Raw genomic sequence first — 13060 nt, 5'->3', positions numbered from 1 at the left:
TTTATTAAGTAGTTATTGTGTTTCAAGTACTGTGAAATGAATTTGGGATATAAATATAAGCCAGGAAAATAATCTCTGCCCTTGAAGAACTTGCTTTCAAATAGGGAACATAACACAGAGAACAGACTGAGAAGAGAAAGGAGGTGAAGTGGGTTCAGACTCATGTCAGAGACATTGGAGATAATCAGGAAATGGTACAGAGGCCTGAACTTCTTGCATATTGCTTTTTTAATATACTTTATGATCCCACTAAACTAGCTTATTTAACTATTATCCAAACAGCTTTTTATCTTTCTTTGCATGGAGTCCCCCTGAGTTTGGACTGTCTCCTTGACCTCTTCTGCATCCACCACTTCTTAGAAGCCTTAGCTTTATTCCACTTGGGTTCAACTTGGGTTACCCAACTAAATCTTTGGGTTGCTCCCATTTCATTCAGGACCATCTCCAGTCATCTTGATCTATATCTGGCTACTGGTTTTAAAGGGGAAAGGGAGGCAGATGACCTTGTACAACCCTCCCTCACTTAAATCCAATTTACTTGCATGTAGTACTTCCATGATGAAATGGTCCTCTTTAAGAACAAAGGACAAACAAATAACCTGATTGTTAGTATTCTCTCTCCCCTCAAATGATCAACTGTTTACATATATGGGAATTTTTACTGTTCTCAGTAGAATATAAAATTTTTTCATGCTACCTCATTTATAGAAAGCACTTAATAACTGATTATTTGAATTGTTAAATTGTTAAAATAAAATAATGTCAAACATATAATGCTAAAAGCTGGATTTCTTTCTTTTGGATATGGGGGTTCCAAAGTTTTGTCTATACAGTTGTAAGATTATATTATATAGTCCTTTTAATAGCAATAGCCTTTCCAAAAAAAAAAATTATGGGTGTATCATTAAGTATGACATTAGCTTTGTCAACAAGATCTTGCATTTCTTTTTCCTCTTTGCAGCTAGATCTTTTGTCAAAAAACTAAAATGCCTTGGGTGTGTTGAAGCAGTGAGCAAATAAATGATTCTTATGAAAATTCTCCATAGCCTTTTTACTCTCGGCTAATTTTATACAATGGCTTTTTAACTCAAGGCAGAAGAGACATGTAATCAATAGGTTAAAAAAATATGACTAATTATGACTTTGGCAATTACATATTCTGCCCATAAGTACTAGAATCTTTTATGGGAATGAATTTAAACACTTTGTTTTGTTAAGTATGACCTCATATGGCTCAAATGGGCCTCTTAGGATATACATAAAGCTTGCCTAATTCTAATTGTCCTTCTTCAAAGCTCTATCCTGGTCTCTCTCTCTTCTATAATGAACTCTTCAGTTCAAAGCATTGTAATTTGGCAAGTAATTCCACAATCTATAGATCCAGTCCAATGTTTCCTATAAACCCCAGTACTGTATCACTAAATGCTTGCTAGACATCTTCATCTTGATGAGGTTTAGATTTAGAGTACCCAAATGAAATTAGGGTTTCTGGTGGCCAGGGAGTTAAATAAGGTCTAGTGGCGGTGCAAGGGCAGGGCGTTGTGGGGAACCCCCTTCTGGCAGCGCAAGATCCTCTGTAAAGGAATTTACAGACCTGAAAACCCAGATTGATAAAAGAGGTTTATTATGGGGATTGGAAGTAAGGTTAAAGTCTGGTTAAGGAAACAGATGAGGATAAAGAGAAGAGGGCACTGGAAATGAGTATTCCAATGGGCAGAAGCTCCTTGGGGTGCCAAACATAGTGCTGGCATGTTTGGAACCTCTGCAAAGAGAGGGTTTTAGTTTGGCTCTTTTAAAATAGGGAGCTTTGGCTACAAGCTAAAGGGGGCTCATGGGTGGAGTCCCAGGTTGGCTCCTCACTAGGTTTCAGCAAGGGTTAGAATTTGAATTGAATTCAATGTGTTTCAGGGCTGAGCAGACCCCACCCAGATAACAAAGATGAAACTGTTTGTGCTTCGGGTGGAGTCCCCTCACTGAGGCAGAGTTGAAGGAGATTTTCTCCTTTAAGGATTTTCAGTTTTGGGGTTCCCTCTTCAATCTGGCAATCTTACTAGTGTCTCAAAATAAAACACATAATTCCTACTTCTAAACCCTTTCCTTCCCAAAGCTTTCCCATTTCTAGTGAGGCCAACAAATCTAGTATCTTTCCAGACTCATTTTGTGATATTCCTTTTATACATTCTATGTTCCAGTCAAACTGCATTACCATTTCCCTAAACTCAATATTCTATCTTTTCACCTGGCCGTTCCCTAAGTCTGGAAAGCATTCCCTCCTTATCTCTACTGTTCAGAACTCTTACTTTTATTCATCTCAGGTACCATCTTACACATAAAGTCTTTCTGCTTTCCCCAGTTATTAGTACTCTTCCCTCTCCATAAATTATCTAGTATTTTACTAAACTATGTCTTTGTTGTATCTCCTAATAAGATATAAATTTCTGGAAGACAGGGACTTTTTGTTTGTTTGTTTGTTTTTGTCATGGGAATTTAATAAATGTATGTCAAATGAGTAAATGAAGGAAGATGGCCAACAATGGAAGTACCAGTTATTCCAGTAACTCTGGTTACAGTTTAATGAAATAACTCCAGCCAAAGCCCAGGGCAGGAAGTTAAAGGATTTCTTAAGCATCTACAAGGGAGCAAAACTAAAATATTCTTCTTTATCTGAATTACAGGGCATTTAAATTTGTACAACTGATATGATAGAAAACATGATATATTGAATAAGAAGCCAGAATTGGATCAGGAAAAATTGGATTTAGATCCCAGTTCTGAGATTTCCTAACTATATATATGACTCCAGTCTTGTGTCTCAGTTTCTTCACATGTAAAATGAAGGTAATAATGCATCAGTCTTTGTAAGGTTCAAAGAAGATGTATATAAAATGTTCTAGATTATATTACATCATCAATTTGCAAATTCCTTAGAGTCAAGAGATTGGTTTTTGTCTCTTTTTGTATTCTTAGCATTTAGCACAGCACTTGGCACCTACTAGGTACTTCATAAATATTTACTAATTATCTTGCAAATCATAAACCACTATATACATGTCAGCCATAATTATAATGATCAGGATCATTATTAGGATTATAATCACTCAGGATCATAGAATTTAGGGCACTTAGATAGTAACATGGAAAGAGTGCCAATGCTAGAGTCAGGAAGACTTCAGTTCAAATCCACTCTCAGACCCTTACTAGCTGTGTGACCCTGGGCAAGTCACTTAACAGTATTTGCCTCCATTTCCTCATCTGTGGAATAAGTTGGAGAAAGAAATGGCAAACCATTCTTGCCAAAAAAATCCCAAACAAGGTCATGAAAAGTGAGATACAAAATGGCTGAAAAAAATAGAATTTTAGACTGCTCTTTAAGGAGTGTGTCTCAGCTCTTCTCCTCTCTGCAGTCTCTTTTGTTATGAGCCAGAACTTGAAACAAGGTGCTAAGTCAGTGGAATCGATAGAGACAATGGTTATTTAGCATAGTGCTTAACAGTTCTCTAGTTCAGTACAAGTACTTAGTACTTTCTCTAGTTCTATAAGATTCATTCCTTTAAGAGAGCATATATAAGCTAGAAGTTTCAGCCAGGATTCAAGCCAGGAGATTCAGAAGTCAAGATTCAGTTGGGGAGATTCAGAAGCCAGAGCTCAAGCTCTCAGAACTAAAACTACAGAAGGCCTCTAAGAAAGCTAACCGGGCCACAGGAAAGGAGACAAGACTTGGAAAGAGGCAATAAAGGATTTGGACTTTAATACCTGGCTGCATTAGAGGGTGATAACTGAACTGAAACTAAGGCTGCTTCCAGAGACCCCAAGGAAACCTCAACAAGAGAAAATTACATTTTAGAGGAGAATATTACACTCTTTATTGATGATTTCATTATCTCCAGACAGAAGTCCCCCAAATCTACATATCAAGCCCTCCTCAGTCCCTTCTGAGGTACAGTTCTACATTTGACACTACCTACTATATATTTCTATCTGTCTATCCCACAGGCTCTCTAAAGCAAGACATCTGATACTCAGGAACTTGAAATAGAACTTGAGAATATCACCAAGAGAAAGGATAAAAAGAGAAAAGAAAAGAGGGTCTAGGGCAGACCACGGTAAAAGGACTGTGATGACAATTCAGAAAAGAAGTAGCCAGAGAGCCAGGGGGAGAACCAATAAAACAGTGGCATAAAACTGCAGAGAAGACAAGATGAATTAGGCTGAGTGCTAGGGGAGGTGAGATAGGAACACCTAGTATTCCTTCCAGATTTCTTTATTTCTATTGTCATAATTCAATCATCCTGCTTATCATCTCTTATTCAAATCCACTTCAGATCTTGTGAAGACCGAGTTACCACCCTGGATACCTTAGAATCAGCTGGAGTCAGGATAAGCAAAAGTCCTTGGTCTTTATTCTTGGTCTTTAGGGGTAGAAGAGAACAGGATGGACACAGGACCTTCCTTCTCTTCCTCTACTGCCAAAAGTGACCCTGGCTTGTCTTACTCCACCCCCTAATCCTTCCCACAATTCTCTGTATACACCAACAGATCGAGCCAGCACAGAATAGTGGGAAGGGCCATTTTCCAAGCATATGCTAATAGAGTATTGCCCAATCGGTAGTTAGCCTTAAGTGCTCAGTTGTTGGACCTCAGTGCATCAACTCAGAGTTTCAGCCCTTTACAAGATGTGTCCTGACTCTCTGTGATCCTATTTGGGAACTTCTTGGCAAAGGTACTGGAATGGTGTGTCACTTCTTTCTCCAGTTCATTTTACAATTGAAGAAATTGAGGCAAACAGGGTAAAATAGCTTGAGCACAAATTTTAGGAAGGGTCCTGAAGATTTCATCAAGGATCTAAATTTTGTAGCGTAAGTGGCATGGTGAGGTAGAGGAAAGGGAAACGGGTTAGACAAATAGTAGGGACAAGGCTTGGTACAGTATAGGCTGTAAGGGTAATAATTAAAGATATTTAGTAATAAAACCTCTTGAGGTTCATAATAAGTCTTTTATAATCTACTTAGCAAGGCTGTTCAATCACTATATATAAAGTTAAGGGATCTGGGGCTCAAACCTGGGACCAATATTCATTCATTTTTCCTCATCTACTGAATGAAGGAGTTGGATTAGATGATCTGAGGCTTCTGAGAATTCTAAATCAATGCTTCTATGATCCTATGAAATAGATATACAAATATGTGTATCTCAACTGGGCTCCTTTTACACACCTATATATTTCTGGAGGACGAGTACTACGTTCACACAAAATACACTTGTTCTGAGGCTCTAGGGAATTTGCATTCAATATAAAATCTCGCTGAATAAATTAATGTGTGATGAACAGGAGCTGGTTATTTAAAAAAAAAAAAAAGGAAACTAAGACTAAAGTGAAATGTACACACCAGTTAGCTGAGATTATTTTCTACATCTATTCTAGTCCTTGGCTTCCTACCTCTTAGGCAATCAGTTCTTTGGTTGGTGGGATAGATTTTACTAAATAACCAAATAAACAGTCACAAATTTGTGAAACTCACTCAAACAGAACTTAATAGTGGATGCTTGGTGTGATACAAAGGACAATATAATGAGACAGCACATCCATATCTATCTCCCCAAAGACTTTCAAGCATAACAACTCTAATATTTAGTGATTAAGTAGAACTAGCCTCCCTCAACCCCAAATGGAGAGTGCAAACCCCTTTTGTAATGTCAAAAAAAAAAAAAGTTCATGAGCCTCTACATAATATAGTTCTATTAACAATAATTATTGATTGAGAAAATGTTACAAAATGTTACTATGAATTCAGCAGTTCTTTTAAGGAATTTGTATTGTACAAATTACAACAGTATTTAAACGTTTTAAAAATAATAATACATATTCTGAGATATATTTACTCACTGAACAAAAGGTATGCTTCCTTATTTATTTATTAGCATATGAATTTGTAGACACCTTTTCAAAGCAGTGTTCCACTGATTTCAAGTTGCAAACCACTGATCTAAAAATTTCTGTCTTTATTCTCTTTACCCTCTTTGCAGGTAGATATGATGGACGAGGAACCATTATCCTTTCTTATCTTTATTTGAGTGATGTTGCAGTATATTCTTCCTCTCTTACCTCTCCAATTTCTTCTCTGGCTTTCTTTTATCTTTTATTGGTTCTTCATTCTTATTTCCCTCCAAAAAAATCCCTAGATACTATCCTTGGGTCTCTTTTTTTTCCTCTCCTAGTGATTTTATTCATCTCTATGGCTTCAGTTATCACCTGACATCTATTATATTTCTTGTGGTTAAAAAAATATGGCAGAGATCAAAGAAGCAAACACTTGATAATAGAGAGGTTTGTGGAGAGCCAAGTACATTAATATGCTGATGATGGAGTTACAAATTGCTCCACCCTTTCTGGAAAATAATTTGAAGTTACTTGAGAAAAATCACTAAATGTTCATCCCATTTAATCCATTGATACCATTACTGGAAAAATACTCCAAGGAAGTCAATAATAGGAAAAAAGGTCCCATTTTTAATAAAATATTCACAACAATATTTAAAACAAACAAGAAAACAAAAATATTGCGAACAGAGTAGGTGCTGTGATTAGGAAATGGCTGATAAAATCTAAGTATATTAATGACTTATTTACATGATTTTGTTGTTGTTCAGTTGTTTTTTAGTCGTGTCCAATTCTTCATGACCCCATATGGGGTTTTCTTAGCAAAGATACTGGAGTGGCTTACCATTTCCTACCTTATCTCATTTCACAGACGAGGAAACTGAAGCAAATTGGGGTAAGTGACTTGCCCAGGATTACACAACTAATAAATGTCTGAGGCCAGATTTGGTCTCAGGAAAATGAGCTTCCTAACCCCAGGCCTGGCACCCTATCCATTGCCACCTAACTATACTATTTTTAACATTATAAGGGATGACAAGTATGATGAATTCAGAGTAACATAGGATGCCATATATGAAATGATATGAAACAAAGAAATCACAACCAAGAGAACACACACAATGGCTACAACAATATAAATAAAGACAACATAATTCATATAAATCACAATGAATAATGATGCTGAAAACCATTCTTCTCTTTTCTTGGTCACTATAACAGACAGATCTGTTCAATCCTTAAAAAAATTTTTTTTAAAATATGTACATAAAATAAGGTGGTTGTTGGGGAATGTTTATTGTAAAAAAATCAAAATGTATCTAGAAAACATTTTCTTGCAGTATATGGTAAATCTTTAATATTTGTTTACTGATAAAACATTTTTTAAAGTGAGGGAATAATAATACTTATCTGCCTCATAGAATTGTTGTGAGGAAAATGTTTTGCAAATCTGAAGAGATGTGTATGTTTGTGTGTACACCTCTCCTCTTCCTGCCTTTAATATAAATATATCTTATATGACATATTTAAACATCTATTTTAAATACAGACTACACACACACACACACACACACACACACGCGCGCGCGCGCGCGCGTGCACACATATACACCCTCCTTAATATATATATACATGATATATACACAAACTTATGCATATATTCATGTAACATAGCACACATGTATGATGTACATGCATATATGAATACACACACAGACATTCGCATATGCACACTACTATTATTGCTCATGTCCTGCCATCTCCGATTCCAAGTCTTTGTTTGCATTATCCCCTGAGCCTGGAATGGATTTATTTCATTATCTCTACTAGTGTTCCTGCTCCTCTTCTTTCAAAGGCCAACTGAAGTAGTAGCCTCCTAAGAAAGACTTCCTTGATCATCCAGATGGAAGTGACCTCTTTCTTCCCAAATTTCTTACAGTCTGATTCTTGCAATTGCAAAAGGGACTCCCTTTGTCCATTCCCCATTCTAACTAATTTTTCTTGTTGTTGTTACCTGACTTTCCCTTTTCAGACTATCAAGACTTATTGCCCATCCAAGAGGAACTAAAAAAGAAGCGCTAGTTTTAGCCTCACAGGATCTGGATTCCAATCACAGTTCTATTACTTCTTACTTGTGTGATTGATGGATAAGTTATTTAACTTCTCTAGGTCTCAATTATGTGAGAGCACTGGAAGAGCTTGAAGAAGGGACCCCGAAATTCTAAAACTCCTTGAAGGAGAAAATCTCCTTTAACTCTGCCTCAGTGAGGGACCCTGCCTGAGGGAAATAAAACAGTTTCACTCAGTTATCTAGCAAAAGAATTCCAACTCTACACAAGAAACTCATTCTATTCAAATTCCAGCCCAAGCTGAAACCCAACTTGTAGAACTCCACCCACTAGCCCCCTTCAGCTTGTAGCCAAAGCTCCTATTATAAAAGAGCCAATCTAAAATCCTCTCTTTGCAGAGGTTCTAAACATGCCATGCTATGCCATGCTATGTCAAGGAATCTCTGCCCGCTGGAATAATATTCTTTTCCAGTGTTATCCTCTCTTTACTCTCACTTATTTCCCTATCCAGACTTTATGTCTCTGTCAGGATTTCTAATTTTATTTCCCAATCCCTATAGTAAACCTCTTTTATCTATCTAGGTTTTTGGGTCTGTAATTCTTTTACAGAGAATCTCTGTGCTGCCAGAAGGGGATTCCCCCAAACTCCCTACCCTTGTGCCAAATCCCAAGGGGTGCAGGGGAGCCAAACCTCTCCATTTGGTTCCCTGAACCCCAAACCTGCCACTCGACCATATCATTTAATTCCCTGACCACCAGAAACCTAATCTCATTTTGGTTCCCTAAATCTAGATCTTATCATTTGGTAGCCTACTAAAGGGAACCCCCAAACCTAAACCTCATCAAGCCGACCTTGGAGGTTCCTTGTAGCTCCAGGCATTTGCTCCTATGATGTCTCTTTGTATCCACCAGCAGACATGCTTATAGAAGGTGATCAACAAATGTTTCCTGAATTACACTGAATTGAAATGAATTAACCTTTGCCTTCTATCATATAAGTTTCCTTCAGTCTTTACTGCACAGGCAACAATGCAGACCAGAACAGTTTGTGGGCCAAGGGAAAGCATACTTTTATTTCACCAGGAAGGCTATTGAATAATTCCCTCTTACATCAGCAGTTTATGTTTAAAACTTGTGACTACCCAATGGCTTTCTGTGGCATTTTGTGAAATCAGCTGACAGCCTTGGCCCTATTCCCAGCAGGCAGGTGTAAATATCACTAGCATCTACCATGATGTGGGGCACTCTCCTAATAGGGGGTTTAAGAATTAAAGTCTGGAGAATGATCTGACCTCTTCCTTCCACAGGCTAATTGCAGTGAAGGTATTCTGTAACGAATAAGTATATATATATAATTCAAGGTTTTAAACCTTAATTCCACAAACAATAAAATTCAATTCTAAGGGGAAAAAAATGCATATCTGCTCCTCCCTTTGAAAGCAGTAAACTGATTCCCTTGAAAATAAATTCATCATCTCAGTTCAGTGGGTAACAATAGTTCCCAATATGTGGGTATGTATCCTCAGGGGAAAAAAGTTGCCAAGAAGCAAGGGTTCAGCGACTAAAGAGAAAAGGATTTTCAATTATTTAAAAACAATTATTTATTAAATGTAAGAAAGATTAGAAAATAGAAACCACCATCAACTTAGAAGTTATCAATCAACAAACATTTATTAAGTACCTATTACATATTGTGCTAGACTGTAGAAGATTAAAAGAAGTCTGAAAGAAGACTCCTTCTCTCAGGAAGCTTCTAATCTAGCTCATAGCATTAAGACTGGCAAAAGTAAATAAAAATATAAGCCAAGAAAAATCACAGAGTACTATATAAATAATAGTTATTGAGTCATATTTGTATTTACTGCCCAGAGGCATGAGGCTATTTTTGTGGAAATAAATTTACTGCTCACTTTTCAAACTCATAGTCTTTATATAGGACTGAAGAGCCCTAGGATCATGACCTCAGAAAGAAGAAAAGATATTCTGAAGATAACAGGGGGATAAGGAAATCTTTATTCTAGAGGTTAAGGGAAGAGTTAAATAGGAACATAGTCAAATAGCTCTTGGGAAGTGAATATCCTATCAATAGCAAGCTATGTTTGGCCACCAAAAAACAATAGGTCCAAAGTTCTATTCCTTTAAGAATAGTATCTGGAAGACTGAAAGGAAGTAATTTGGAAGCCCCTGTGAGGCAACAGTGTTTTCTTTATCCTGGGAAAAAATATTCAAGAGGACAGGTATATGAGTAAGAAGGGACAGGTCTGAGTCAAGTCAGTTTCCATACTATTGTGTCTTATTTTTCTCACCTTCCAGTCGAAGTCATTTAGTAAAAATATTCAATAAAAGGCCCTATGAATAAGATCATAAAATCACAGCTGGTGAGCTGACAAGGCCCTCGGCAACCAGCTGATCCAGTCCCGTTTAAGGAGCCAAAAAGGCTTGTCACAAAGTGATATGACCCAAGTGACAAAGGCAGAGAATAACAAAGGTGGGATTTAAGCTAGGTCCTCTAAGTGTACTTTCCACTGCAGTTCTGAAATGCAGTTATCTTAGGGGTGTTTGTGTATATGTGTACGTGTGTGTGTGTTTGTGTGTATGTATGGTGTGTAAATCCAAATTCTCTTCTCTGAAAAAGCAGTATATTTTAGTGGAAATAGAGCTGAATTTGGAATCAAGAGATTTCGGTTTGAATCCTGATTCTTACTCTTCTTAGCCATGTGATACTAGGCAGGTCATACAGCCTCTCTATGCCTTAGCTTTTTTGCTAGGAAAATGAACATCATAATTACCTCACTATTTCCCTTACAGGACTGTTGTGAAGTGAGCCCTTTGGAGACCTTACCTTAAAAGCATTATAGAAATGTGAACTATTTTTATGTATTAACTAGTAAGTACATCTTTACTCTTAAAAAGTGATTTCCTTTCCATAGGAATTGAAAGTTATCATTGTGATATTCTGGGAGTAAAAAACATTCTCTATTAGGAGCCAAGAGATCTGGGTACAGGTGCCAGCTCTGCCCAAATTCTACTGTATGATTATAATCAAACCCCTTACCTTCCATGGCCTTAGTTTCCTTAACTATAAAATATGGGAGAAAAAGGCTGAATAACATCTTGACTTCCTGCTAGTTCTTAGATATTATGTCCTATGATTTCAATTGTATCATTCTAGTGAGTGCATACATGGTTAATTACATACATATACAGAGTTCCTTGTTGCTTTAAATAACTATAAATAATGACATGAGTCAAGAAAACTCATCTTCCTCAATTCAAATTTGGCTCTAGACACTTATTAGCTTCTGTGTGATCCTGGGCAAGTCACTCAACCATATCTGCCTCAGTTTCCTCATCTATAAAATGACCCAGAGAAGTAAATGGCAAAACTGTGCCAAGAAAACCTCAAATAGGATCATGAAGAGTCAGACATAACTAAAATGATTCAATAACAAGAATTATGGCAATTTTCTAAGGAGAAATGAACAGTTGTTCAGCAATATTTTCAGGTGATATCTTACTACATATAAGCTAGACCTAAGACAATTCTTTCTTCTGCTGGCTATTTTGTTTCAATTAGCTTTTGCTGACAGATGTAGACACTAAATACCATTTACAGGACTACAGCTTTTTATAATTTTCCCAATAGCCTATAATGGAATATCTAATACTTACTTCAGAGCATTCAGTATGGGGAAAACACTATTTCCAGCACCACAGCCAACCTGAAATTAAAAAAAAGGGTGGGGCAGAGGAGAATAAAAATCAGAACAGTACAGCCAATGTCTCCCCTGCCCAAACATTTATCAATTAGGAATTGTTTCTGACTTTCATCATTCTAATGTCGAACTCATGCTAATATTTTATTAACTTTGTGATGTGTGAAAGCTGTTGCCTCAGCTTTCCCATCTGCAAAGTGATTACACTAATAACTTCACTATCCAACTAGTAGGAAGAAACTTTGTAGTCTTTAAAGCACAACAGGAATAGGGGCTTTTGCATGTACTGAATAGCATACCATTACTTCAAGAAACAGTCATACTAGAGCTGTCACACCTTCATCCACCTAAATACAATTGGTGTAAGAAATAGCTTAAGAGAAAAAATTTAGGCAGGAACACTAGATTGCAAACTGCATCACTGGAGACAATAGCCACATGCTATTGGGTACTGATTCTATTCCCTTCCATAATTCATGTAGATTTCTTTAGGCACTTCAGTCTGGAACCAGTTTGTGCTCACCAGTTTTTATTCTTTTTTCTTTTTTCATTTGCCTATGGGCTTGGAATTCCTAATTGCAAACCAGAGAGACTGAAGAAAATTATAAAGACTGTCCACTTTAAGGTCACTAACTCTCTGAGGTGTTCTGCCCACATTTTCTCTACTACAATACCTCTAGAATCCTGAAAGCAGCATGGCTACCAGGAAACAACTGGATCTTTGCAGCCTCTCTTCTCTTCTTTTTAGTGTGTTGGTTGTCACCAGAACTTATTTCACTCTGGCTGTAGGCAAAATCACCAACAGAATCATTTTTACAAGATTCCACTCCTTTAAGCAGGGCTGGGCAGTCTATTTTTGAGAAAGAGTCTGTAGCATTAGTTTTTACATGATCCCAAGACAAGTTCCCCTTTTCTTCTTTAGTGTGTAGTCCAAAAGGAAGAATTTCAGGAAATTCCCTCAACAGCCAATTACGATCCTTGAAAAATTTATTCTTATGAGTCTTGTAAAAATTATTCCAATATTTACTGGCTTGACTTTCATATTTAACTAAAATAAAAAAAAAAAAGAAAAACATTTTATGAAATCTGTATTTAGTATGTTATTCATGTTATCCATTGTGACAATCATTTTATATGCATCATCTAAAAACAATTTTTTTAAAGCTTAAAAACAATCCAAATTTAAAATATAGATTTTTGATGTGTTTTATGTTTAACTTCACTTTTTTTAACCTTATATATTCACAGTCCAAGGCCTTAAAAATACAGAGTACATTATAACAAATGCCTTTTCTTAATTTACACTTTGAATCAACTCCTTAATAGATGTATTTTCATGAATATCTTATATACTTAAATAAATCTATAATTCAGAAAAAGACATTTTCTGTAAGGCT

At 36.5% G+C, this 13060-nt stretch overlaps 1 protein-coding gene across 2 annotated transcripts in view; it reads right to left on the bottom strand.

Moving 5' to 3' along the window:
* The window catches only part of METTL8 (methyltransferase 8, methylcytidine), a 116389-nt gene that overhangs the window by 23029 nt on the left and 80300 nt on the right, over positions 1-13060 (bottom strand). For both annotated transcript variants that reach the window (XM_051991092.1, XM_051991093.1), the window contains exons 4-5: positions 12338-12711; positions 11620-11669 (exon numbers count right to left, since the gene is read on the bottom strand). In XM_051991092.1, coding sequence (XP_051847052.1) covers positions 11620-11669; positions 12338-12711 — 424 coding nt within the window. The remainder of the gene's footprint in view (positions 1-11619; positions 11670-12337; positions 12712-13060) is intronic.

This window comes from Antechinus flavipes, chromosome 3, assembly GCF_016432865.1.
Source record: "Antechinus flavipes isolate AdamAnt ecotype Samford, QLD, Australia chromosome 3, AdamAnt_v2, whole genome shotgun sequence".
Taxonomy (NCBI): Eukaryota; Metazoa; Chordata; class Mammalia; order Dasyuromorphia; family Dasyuridae; genus Antechinus; species Antechinus flavipes.
The sequence above is the reverse complement of the archived record's forward strand: the minus strand, read 5'-3'. Positions and strand labels throughout refer to the sequence as shown.